A 12,239-nucleotide genomic window follows, 5' to 3' on the forward strand; every position below is an offset into this window, starting at 1 on the left:
ATCTTCATGTCTATATATAGATTTCTACGTGAGTCAATCCGATGAAAAATGATATGTGCCTTGTGGACATATGCACCACAAACTCTATACTCAGGGAAGTCCAATGTTTCCACTCTCATTGAGAGAAAGGAGAATTTAAAATCGCTAGACGCGATGAGGTATTTGTTGGCTCAACTCGAGTCATATTTACTATCCCTGTGGGTACCCGAGCAACATCGGGATGCTTTATTGCTTCCCAGGTTTAACTCGTACCCTACTAAACTATAGAGGTATCCGTCAAAATAGTTTCCATGGCGAAACTTATGATGACAACAAAGAGAAATACCTTCTCTTTACCATATGCAACGGATATGGCAAGCACATTCTCTATGTATCATCGGCATTGCACTACACATACTACAAAACCCGTAGCACATGTTGCGTACGAGATAGTTTTTCAGAGTGTCTTTTGCATGACAAACTTGGCATTCCTACTTTGGTCATCATTGACATTGGGTTGAAACCGAAACTATCAGAAATTCCACTGGTTTATGATTATTATGATGCTAAATTCTAATAACATTTGGATTTTATGTGCACTACAAGTGACACAGGGGAGCTAATTTTAAGGCTCGCACACCTTAAAGTCTACGCTGAACCACTCAGACTCCTTGAATGCATCAAGTCGAGGTAAGTGGCTCTTCCTAGCCGTTGAGTAGACTATTCAGGTATCCATGGTTCTAAAAGACATAGCTACATGATGGTCTTAAGTGTGTGCTTTATTCACATGAAAAATTGGCCATTATCCTGACATCGGTTTCAAGGAAATCGAATGGATAACATTGCAGAATTCTCCTTGAGGGCCTTCTCTATGGCTTTTGGATTAAAGTTTAGCAATTTGTCCTAATGTCTAGACTCAAAGTGGTTTGGTAGAATCCTATCCAAAGAGTTAAGCTCATTGCATTATCTTTACTTTGGAATTGCAACTTACCAACTTTACGTTGGAGTCATGCAGTTTTACACGCTCATGACAGAACTGCATAATATTATTCCCCTCTATCTTTGATATGTGGATATCTACCAAGTATTTCCTATCTGCGGTAATTCGGTTGCATACCGATATCACCACCCGGCATACATCATTGGCCCCTCGACATATAGTTGGGATCTATGTGAGGAATAAATGTATTTCCGTCAATACCTCAAGCCCCTCGCATGGGGAGTTATTCAAGGCCAGTATGTTGATTCAATGAGGAACATTTCCAGGCATTAGGGGGAGATTTCAAGTACCATAAAGAATGCCAGGAAATTAGCGGAATGTTCAACACATTTCTACCTCAAATCCACGTATTCAAATATCTGAACCATGCGTTCAGAAGATTTGCAACACATTGCAAATAACCTGCCAGATTCATTTACTGACTATAAAGGTGTCACACAATCCTACAATCCTGCAAAAGTATGCCTGAAAGAGTGGAGGTACCAACAAAATCCACTCCGCTCCCCGTTCAAAGCAACAGGGGGAGATGTATGGCAGAAATACATCAGGATTCAGCTTCTCGCAAGCAAGGATCTCAAGGTCTGTGAATCAGTAAATGCAAGTCAACTTCACGTTGACAGACACCTAATGGGTAGTATACACCCAGTGGACGAGAAACGTCCACTAACCCAGGTCATAGTGCACACAATGACCGGGACATCGGAATACCCGACTCAATCGCATTGGGAAATCGCGAGCAGTCACCATGGGTAACGATATTTCCATCAACTATATATTGATAGATTCTGGAGAAACATATAACCGGAAGTCTACAATTGTCGACATACATTTCTCAACTAGATTGAGAAAATCTTTCAAATGATTCAGATCCAAAGACCATGTCCATGGCAAAGTGTGAACAACACTCAGACTGAACTCAAGCAAAGGGTATAATCTAGGTAGAAATGATCTTGCTCAATAATGGGAAGGTATTCATAAGCAATACCTACACCAGTTTTCTTCTGGAAACAGAATTGAGAACAACGAGGTGGTGAAATAAAGAGCAAGTACTGTAGCACAAGGGTTCACGCAGATACCCAACTATTCTCCAGAGGTGGAATCTCATTCCGATAACTTATATCATTGGCAGTTCGAAATCATCTATCTCTGCAGTTGATAGATGTAGTGTTCACATATCCATGGGATCACTAGATTCAGACATATATGGTTGATTTCCGATGGAACCTCAATTCTGGATCAAAGTACAAAATGCAACATACATTGTGTAAAATCAATAAGTCACCATATGACTTATTATTATCATCGGTACATTTGGTACAACCGACATAGTGAGTTCCTTATTCAGAAGGATTACTCCTAAAATGATGATTATCCATGTTTGTGTGTCTGCAATGACGACACATGTAATCATCTAAATGACGGAGTTTAAAATGAAGGATTTGGGTAAACCAAAATACCGCTCGTTACTACAAATTGAGCACCTTCATTCATACATTATGGTATACTATGTTGTCTATATCCATAATATATTGGAGAAATTCATTGTGGACAAATCTTATCCATCCATAACTCTCATGGTAGTTCATTCTCTAGACACAGAGAAAGGTATGTTTAGACCAAGAGATGATGGAAATGAGATATTGGGACTCAACGTTTCATAATGTCATTGGATCCACCAAACACAATTGGTTGGTACTCAAGAATATCGTTCGATATCTCCAAGGCATCAAACATCTTGTCCTGGTTTTTCAGTTTCACAGAAATGTGAACACCAATATCATTGGATACATCGATCAGATCCCCACTATGTCAGATCGTAGACAAGCTTAGTGTTCCTACTAGGTGTAGTAGCCCTCTCATGAAGAGTCTTCGAAACAGACCTCATGGCTACATCCACCAACCATTATCTCAACGATAATGTTTCTTGTGTTGCCCAGATGCAAACAGATTACATATAAGCAATATCACTATATTGCATATCTTGCACGTCAAATCATGCGACTGATTTGTTCACCAGGTCTCTACCAACTTCTATGTTCTAGAAATGTGTTCATGGAATTGGTATATGACGACTTCGGAATATGCAAGAATCAGGGGGGGGGGTATCTTCCTGAATTGTTCATGTTCAAAGCATCATATTATACTCTTTTTTCCTTCATGAGTTTACTTTATAGGTTCTCATAAAGGTTTTTAATGAGGTAATATCAACATGAGATCATATGTCATACTCTCTGTTTTCCCCACCGGGGTTTTTGGGAAAGTATATACGACATATTTATTGTCCTCTGAACTCTATGGGTCATCTCGTATTGAGTTAAAAGAGACAATAACCATTATATGTTGCATCATTTTCTCCTTATTTTTCCCACTGGGTTTGCAGGAGTTTGGCAACATATCAAATACTATACTCCTCACTTTTTTTCCCACAGGGTTTTTGAGGAGACTTAATCAAGATGATGATCAAACACACGGTTAAGCGATGATTAGGGGGAGTGTTAAAACTAATTAACCCCAGCGGTTAGTTAAGGGAATCCCCGCATTCACGCACCATGCATGCGGTTGCCACTTTGGCAACTGCCCAACGGTTGCTCCTCTCCTCCCGATCGACGCCTTTTGCAACGGACGCTTCTCTTGGATGCATCCTTTGGGATTGTATATATACGTGAACATGATCAATAAAGATGACACTTGAATCATTTTGCCTTGTCTCTCGTTCTACTCGAAACACGTTATCAGCACGCTCGTAACCGAGAGCACCGGGCCTCAAAACCACCATTCTTTGCAGCCAGGGATGCAAAAGTGAAAGGATGACAACCGCTCACTGCTGTGTTTTAGTGGGGGGGGGGGGTGCTAGAACGGGGCTCGTTGTCGACCCTTAGTGCTGCACGGGCAACGACGGGCGCTGGAGGTGCTGCAACGGGGTGTCGCCACAACGCCACCGACGATGCATATGCTACAAGGCAACCACCGAGGCTGCAACGGGGTTGCGCTAGCGCATCGGTGATGACGACTGCTAGTGTTGCGATGCAACATTCGTCGATGGCTCTCGATGCTGTGATGCAATGCAAGCTGCCAAAATAGAGCCCTCGATGACGGTTCTTAGAGCTGCAATGTAGCGGTCGGTGCTGCAATGGAGTGCTTGCCGACGAATCCCAATGCTGCAATGGAGCGCTCGTCGGCAATTCCCGGTGCTGTGATGCAATACTCAGCAACGGCTCTCGGAGCAGCGATGGAATGCTCGGGACTGCGATGGAGCGCTCACTGACGGCGTCCTGGTGCTGCGATGTAGCGCTTGCCGACAGTTATCGTGATGCTTGCAACGACTGCATGTTGTTGCCTTGCTACTACTAAACAAGATCAAAGCAGGAGGTTGATTGGCGCGATTCGAAGAAGAACGACATGCGTGCGTTGACCTATCCAATGGCTGGGAGGAACAAATCGGACGGCTGAAATCAATCGGTTAACGCCTAGGCGCACCATTTATTTAGGACCTGGATAAATCCCGAACGTTCGGAATTTGACCATGGAAGATCGAACGTTTTCGATGGCAAGTGACGCGAGGATGACAGGTTTAGTTGGCTGAACTTGCGATCAAAAGTTCGGGATTTATCATTTCCGTTTATTCAAGGCTGCAAATTTTTTTTTAAAGAGGAGAGGAAAAAGAAACCCTTACGGGCCTATAGAGTACTAATAACAACCTTGTGTGGACTAGAGGGATCCATCCCATTGGCGGGGGCGGGGGCGGTGCTTCTCGATCTATTTGTCCGGGCCGGGTCGGCTGAGAGAGAAACTAAAAGTATAACCACCCCTCGCCCGAACTGATGAGCCCAAAGTTTCCCTAGAATCGCTCAAGAAAAACAAAATCCCTCTTTCGTGAAACCCTAAGATAGGCGGCGGCGGCGGCGGCGGCGGCTGGGTGCGGCGGGCGGCGAGGGAACCGCAAAAGGGCGAGCGATGGCGGGTGGCAGCCCGGCAAAAGAGGAGGTGCGGACGCCTCGTGAGTTGGAGATGCAGATGGAAGAGGGGGTCGTGCAGCGGAATCAGCCTCGTCGCAAGAGGAATCGAGCTGACCTTGCTGATGAGCTCGAGTTCTTCACGGACCTCCTCAATACGCTGATGAAGAAGAAGAAGAAGAAGCAGAAGAAGGAGAAGGGCACGCCCGAGAAGGAGAGGTTCGATTCTTCCAACTCCTACCGTAGTCTGGGCACGCAGAAGGGGCTTGGTTTTCTCGACAATCGTATCAAGGTCTTGCGCAAGCGGATGGGGATAACCGCCGGAACTGCCCGCAGCTCCCCCGCGATCTCTGATCTGTCGGACCCCTCGGGGAAGCATATGAATGGTCTCAGTGATCTGAGTTCGACATTAGGAGCAGATCCAATTTCAGATGATGATGATGGCGCTGATGGTTCTGGTGACGACGAGGAAGAGGATGAGATGGAGTGTGGCAAGCCAGCCATGGAGGAGGAGGGGGTCCAGAGGATCACCGGCTCCACACCAATTTCGGAGATTGATGCTGAGGCAGTGATGGAGGCAGATGCCCAAGATACCGATGTATCAGAGAAACCTGATCCCATTCCCACCAACACAACGGCAAAAGTGTCCATAAACAGTGATGGCCATGATCGAGCTGACACTGATTGTGTTGACGACGATGAGGTAGACAGAGGCAAATCAGAGGCACAATTAACCAAGGAGAAGAGGGTGATGTCTACCGAGGAGCTCGAGTTTGAGTCCTTCCGTCGTGGCTGGGAGACTGCGTTTAGCCGACGCAGCGGCCACTTCCTTAACAAGAGTGAGTAGTAATTAACCATGCGGCTTTGTTTTTCCATTCTTGGTTAATTTAATTAGTTTACCCTCGACGGTTGTCCTTCCTTAACAAGGGAATAGGGGATTTACTCTGCTGCTTATCTAGCACGTATCGGTTCATGTTAGATTTCTGACAGCCGATTTACTTGGGTACAGCGACAGTGAGTTCCATGCAGTTTACACACTTGGCACCTGGGCGCATCCCATGCGGCGCTGGCATAGAACCTGCCGTGCAGATCTTCTCTGTCAAGCTTACAGAGGTGAAAGGCGGCTTCAAATTTCCATTGTCTGTGTATGGTGTGGTCGCTGCCCGTGATGGCGTGGACTACAACCGCAACCTTCTCTTCTTTTGCGATAGGAGCAACTCCCAAAAACTTACTCAAAATGTACGGTTGCTGGTATATTAATTTGCTCTCCATTTTCTTTTGGGGATCTTCTTGTCTGTCTGCCTGCGTCCTCCCTTGTTGATTATTAATTAATGCTGTGGCTGATATGGTGATGCTTTTGCATGCAGGATCCTTATCTGCACCTGATCGGCCCGTCTCGCGCTGTTTTCTTTGAGGACTATGTTAATTATGAGGTCCAGCTTATGGTGAAAGGCAGCGTGAAGTCTCGGGACAGGCCGTTGATCACAGATACATACCGCCATATCCAATGCCGTATTGGTGTATCCACCATCTGCTTTCAGAACTGCTTCTGCACGATGGAGTTACGCTTGGAGCGATTTCTAGGTTCGGTCCAGGCCACCATCTTTGGCGTACGTGTCGTCAAAGACAATGGGGCGTGGCCTTTTGGACATGTTCGGGTTGCTTGCTCCCCAGCATCACGGGAACTTATGGAGGACAGTGATGGTGAAATCAAGTATGTTGCTCAGCCTTCGTCTGGGGAAATCTTGCTGCTTGATTCAAAAGATGGAAGAAGACCTGCGCATTCAGATGGATACCTTTATCTGTCAAGGCAAGTTGTTTCTGTAGAACCAAGCGGACAGCTGGAAGTTGAAATACAGGCCTATGCACCACCCGGCGTTCTCCCTGCAAAAGCTCAGGTCTGCTTCGAAGCCCAAGAATGCAACATAGATCGTGGTCGGTGTTGCCTCCTCGGTGCCGAGGTGGAGATCTGTGTTGCTTGGTCCCGTCTTGCTTCGGACATGGAGATGCTTGCGGGTGTTGGCTGGGATTTTCAAAGGGATGAACCAGAGGTTGCGTTCACACAAGTGGGGCTGAATGGAGAGCCTGGCACGGAACGAATCTTTTAAGAACTGCTTGGTATTAGCTTGTTGAAGTTCCTATAGTAGTAGTATTTCTGCATCGTGTTTAGTTATATATGTAAGGTGTCCAACTATGCCTTATGCTATGCATCTGCATCGGATTAGCTATATATATAACCTGTCCAACTATGACTGATGCACCAGGCAACTGTTTGTTTGGTTGTGTATCGACTGTGACTTTTAATATGCTGTTTGAAAGCATTTCTGTGTTGATTAATCTGCTATGGTCTGTTCTATGATTAATTACTATACTTGTGGTTGCTGACTTGTATTATTATGGTAGCATAGCATGAGACTTCTACCTGCTGGCATGACACATTTGCTTGAAGAAACTGTTTATGCAGTAGCATTTTCCTTTTTCAGTTTATGCAGTCTGATTAGACAGAGACAATCTGGTTTTACTTGGAGAAGCAAGTGAATCTTCTTCAGGTGCATGACACACTTGCTTATTTGTTTTCATCATGCAATACAATTTTTCTTCCTTAGTTATCTGTAAACTGGAGCCATATATCAGTTGCGCGTGACATGAGATCGGTCACATTACTGGTCACAGATGTTCCTGCATGCATGCCAGTTTATGCATTACAAAAATCACATGTGGGCGCATTGTTTCTTAACAAAGTATCTCCACAGGTTTTCTGACATCCTTTCCTTCCTTTGGCTATGCTTTTTTATTTGCTTCAGCCTCCTTAGTGAAGGTAAGTTATGCAGGGCTGTATCAGTGCAAGCCTTTGGATTGGCTAGGTCAGTATTACTTCAACCAGTTCTGCTTGCCTTCAGAATAAGGCCACGTGAAGCAATAACACAACCTTCAGAATGCGTATTACTGTGTGCCCTCTACTGCTGCTCATGTTGCACTCCACTTTCTCCTGGATAATACAAGTGTCCAACGATCACGTATTGTATGTAAGATACTTTTAAGATATGTTGTGTGGAAGCATTTCTGTGTTGATTATCTTATTGTCTGATTAATTAGAGTCCAGTCAGTAGTCTGGTTTTACTGACTTGTACTCCCTCCGTCCGGAAATACTTGTCACAGAAATGAATGTATCTAGATGTATTTTAGTTCTAGATACATCCATTTTGATCCATTTCTCCGACGAGTATTTTCGGACGGAGGGAGTATTATTCTGGTAGCATAGCTGACTTTATTGTTTGTACTGCTACTACCTGCTTTCTTGTCTGATTAAATAGAGTAGTCTGGTTTTATTCAAGGAAAGAAGTGAATTTACCTCAGGTGCATGACGCCCCTTATTTGTTCCCATCAGGAGTTTGTCTGATTAATTAGCGTCCAGTAAGTAGTCATTGTCATGTTTTCAGTCGTGTGTAAACTGAAGTTATCAGCTGGTGTGGTGTGAGATTGATCCGAGGCACATTTTGCAAATGCATTATGATCACAGGTGTTCCTGCATGCATGTATGGTTGGATAATGATGCCAGTTTATGCATTACAAAACATAACATCTGCATGCATTGTTTCTTACCCTACCAAAGTATCTTCTTCATGGGTTTGCTTGCTGACACATGCAAGCCCTCACTCACTATTAAATTACCGTGCTAATCCTGTGTGTGAATCATCCTTCCTTCCTTGGGTATGCTCTATTGCTTTAGCCTCCTTAGTCCTTAATGATGTTAAGTTATGAAGGCCTCTGGATTGGCGTGTTAGAATGAGGCTCTGCTTCACACAGTTCAGCCAGCCTTCAGAATAAGACCACCTGAAGCATGGGAATGCTGGTTTTGCTTGTGTTGGCTAGTGGTGTTCAGGATGACAATACATCTTCAAAGCTCTCCGTGCACGGTGGCAACGTGAGATTCGTATTATTATGCCTGATGCAAAGGATAATAATGACTGGTTATTTGATTGTACTGCTAGGCATACTCTGGAAAATTCACAAGGCATTTGTCAAGATATGAAGTACAGCGAAAAGGATTGCTGGACAACAAACTGATTAGGAGGGCTGTAATGGCAATGCTGAATCAACAAGGTAAACATCCAGACCTGGAAGAACTATTTGAAATTCGGTTGAAGAATTAGAATTGTAGTACAACAATCTGTAAACATAATCATTTTTCTAAAATGAATAACAATGGCATTTGATTTCTGTTCAAAGAGCGCACTGATCCCCAACTCAAAACCAGCATCTTATGAGGAAATTTAACAGAAACTGATACTCTTTTTATCTAAAACAGAACAGAACTGATGCTTGAACTGCACAAATACTAGCGTAGCTAACATTTCAGAATGTGTCACAGAAAGATAGGCAAGCAAGGGAGAGCCAGCCTGCACTTGCCAATGCGGGGGCTCGCGGTCTAGGCGGGTCATGTGGTGGTCCGCATTTGCCTGCTTAATTTCTGGCTGGTGTTGCGGCAACCCGCATGCATCCAGCATATCCCGTCTAACCTGTTGCACCATGGCATTTGGCATTTTGCTACGCTAAGTCATTAGGAGACTCTGAGTCTGAGCATAAGCACAAGAGATTATTGTTTTGCTTTCATCCATACATTTTGTTAGCTAGGAAAGCAAGCACAATACATTAATGGGAACAACTGGTTAGCAAATTGCTTCCACTTTTGAGGCATAATAATGGCATACAAGTAGCAATAACCCCCAAACAAGAAGAACTATGCTGCAAAACTGAACCTTGCAAAACTGAACCTTTGTGTGTAATCTGGCTCCCATTTCACCTTCTTTGCCTATCTCTGTCACTTGACAACCAGAGGAGTATAATAGGCACACTACTCTCTTTACACAACACGTGTGAAATACATACAGTACCGTACCGTACAATACAGGGGAATTAATACTCACAAACACATGTCACACAAGCATAATGATGTCTTAGGAGGTACAAAGGATCAGTTACACTTACACACCCATACATTGCATGTTACTATACAAATCCAATTATATGGTCATCAAACTGAAGGAGATTGTGATCAGCAGCCCCCCCCGCCCCCCTCAGGTTGCGGCATCTTCATTCCAGGGCACTTGTTGTGGATTCTTGTACTGACGGCGCTCACGAAGCTGCCGCACCCGCAGTTCCAGGTTCTTGACCCTGAAGGCATGGTTATCGTTGCACTCAGACAGTGTCTCACCGGGCCTGGGTCGCAGTCGCCGTTCAGCTCAACGACCTCGTCCAGTTTCACGAGGTGATAGCCTCCCCTCCAGAGAGGCTAGCTGTGGTGGGGAAAGACCAGATGATCCTTTCGATTGCAGGAGCTGCACCAGCGGGCAAAGTCGTGATGCCGCAATCCCCGGCCAACAAAAAGTTGAGACTCTAGAACTCTCCTCCCCTGAAGGTGAGGCCGCCTCCGGTGTACGACTTGTGCTGAAACCTGAGGGAGTGCAGGGCACCAGTTTACCGAGGATGCGCAAGTCATTGCTGTCAGGTAAGTCATGCTCAGGGTTATCTTTGAAAGTCGATGGAGCTTTTGGACGTGTGAAAGTCCACTTGGGCAACGAAGCGAAGAACCAAGAGTTGGTGGTCCAGTATGTCAAAGCCAAGTACCGCACACCGGAAGGCTTTGGCTTCCCTCACCATGCTTGTTTGTTGGGTTCTTTGGAACAAGAGAAATGCTAGGATGTTTAGCCTCTGAACAAACTGTGGGTAGCTGAATGGAGCGTGTATTTCCCCTGTTTCATTAGTCCGCTCATCACCACCTGATGGCTGTTAGATCCGTATTGACAAGGAACGAATGCATCTATGCGAATTCTCAAACTAGCGAAATAGGTCATCCAACTTGGCGTTCTTACTACGAATAACTACACCAAGCTTTCTCAGTTTCAGCAGCTGAGCGATGCCGCCTAGCTCATTCTTGTAGTTGGAAACTTTGACGTGAGATAATATCTCCATGTTCTTCATTTTCTCTATGCAGATGGACGTCTTTTGCACTGCCAAAACTATCTCTTCAGATCTTGCAGCATCGTTGCTTGTATTGAAATAATTTTGGCCGGCAAGGAAATCTAACTTAGAAAGGTTGCTGCGCTACCGGCCATTCTAGGGGGTTTGGCGCGAGGCAATCAGCTGGACCATCCCATTTGTTAGAGCATCTACGGCTGGATTTGGCATATCTGACCCCTCAAACTCACTCAATTCTTAAATTTGCCTTTTCACAATTGGACACCTCAATCATACCTTAAATCCATGCAAACTCATGCAACTACGTCGATGTATTACACACATCGTCCAGCTGCTACATCACTAAACATGTCATCGGACTATCCAAATTTGGCATGTTTGGCTATGGTGGAGAACATTATCCACGGCTGCCCTTGCCCTTCCCAGCGTGCTTGTCGTCCTTGTCGTGGTAGTACCGGTCAAAGACGTGGTAGGGATTGAGCCGGATCTGCTCGTCGCCGGAGCTGTCCTCCCTGTTGTTGTCTTCCTTCTTTTCCTTCGGTGGCAGTCCAGGCATGGCACAGACCGCCCGATTCTTCTCTTGGGAGAGGGTGCGTGTGTTTCTCCGCTGCTGCTTCTTCACAATGCGGGCACATATGGCTTCTTCCTCTGCGGCCGCCCGCGCCGCCACATCCGCCGCCGCCATGTCGTCGGCAAGTTGGGCCTCGTTGGCCCTTATCCTCCTTCCCACGATGGTCATTTCGATCCCGGTGGGACCCATACTCCACCCGACCGGAGATGGGGAAGGAGAGATTTGAAGGCTGCCAGGACCACGGTGATCCAGCCCCAGAGGATCCGAGCACCCGTTGAGCCGACGCTATGGACTCGCGCCAGACGGATCCTGCCGCCGGCCGGGCGCTATCTTCCCGCGAGCGGTGGAGTGCAATGTGGATGGCCATTGCCTCCTCCAACCCGAACGGGATGACACACTAGTCGATGGATCCGGACTGGTCGGAGCCAAATCCACTGCCCCGCCATGCCGGAGGCCGCCGAAGATCGCCGGACACCAGTAGAAAACAGGGTATCAGTCCCGGTTCCAGAGGGCCTTTAGACCCGGTTCTGGAACCGGGACAAAAGGGTCGGGACTAAAGCCCAAAACCTATAGTCCCGGTTCGCTTATGAACCGGGACAGAAGGGGCTCCACGTGGCCGCTACGGGGCTCCTAGGAAGGAGGACCTTTAGTCCCGGTTGGTAACACTAATCGGGACCAAAAGGCATCCACGTGTTAGCAGCCAGCAGGAGTTGGGGTTTTTGTTTTTTTAAGGGGGTGGGGGGGGGGGTGGTTAGGG

The 12,239-nt window shown here is 46.0% G+C and overlaps 1 protein-coding gene across 1 annotated transcript; it reads left to right on the top strand.

The window, feature by feature from the left end:
- The first annotated feature begins 4,755 nt into the window (after window positions 1-4,755).
- On the top strand, window positions 4,756-7,269 carry LOC109760831 (uncharacterized). The gene is made up of 3 exons (XM_020319635.4): window positions 4,756-5,771; window positions 5,942-6,171; window positions 6,300-7,269. Exons 1-3 carry the CDS (start codon window positions 4,934-4,936, stop codon window positions 7,038-7,040), a joined length of 1,809 nt encoding a protein of 602 aa, XP_020175224.3. The 5' UTR covers window positions 4,756-4,933; the 3' UTR covers window positions 7,041-7,269.
- The last annotated feature ends 4,970 nt before the right edge of the window (window positions 7,270-12,239 follow it).

This window comes from Aegilops tauschii, chromosome 3 (assembly GCF_002575655.3).
Source record: "Aegilops tauschii subsp. strangulata cultivar AL8/78 chromosome 3, Aet v6.0, whole genome shotgun sequence".
NCBI lineage: Eukaryota > Viridiplantae > Streptophyta > Magnoliopsida > Poales > Poaceae > Aegilops > Aegilops tauschii.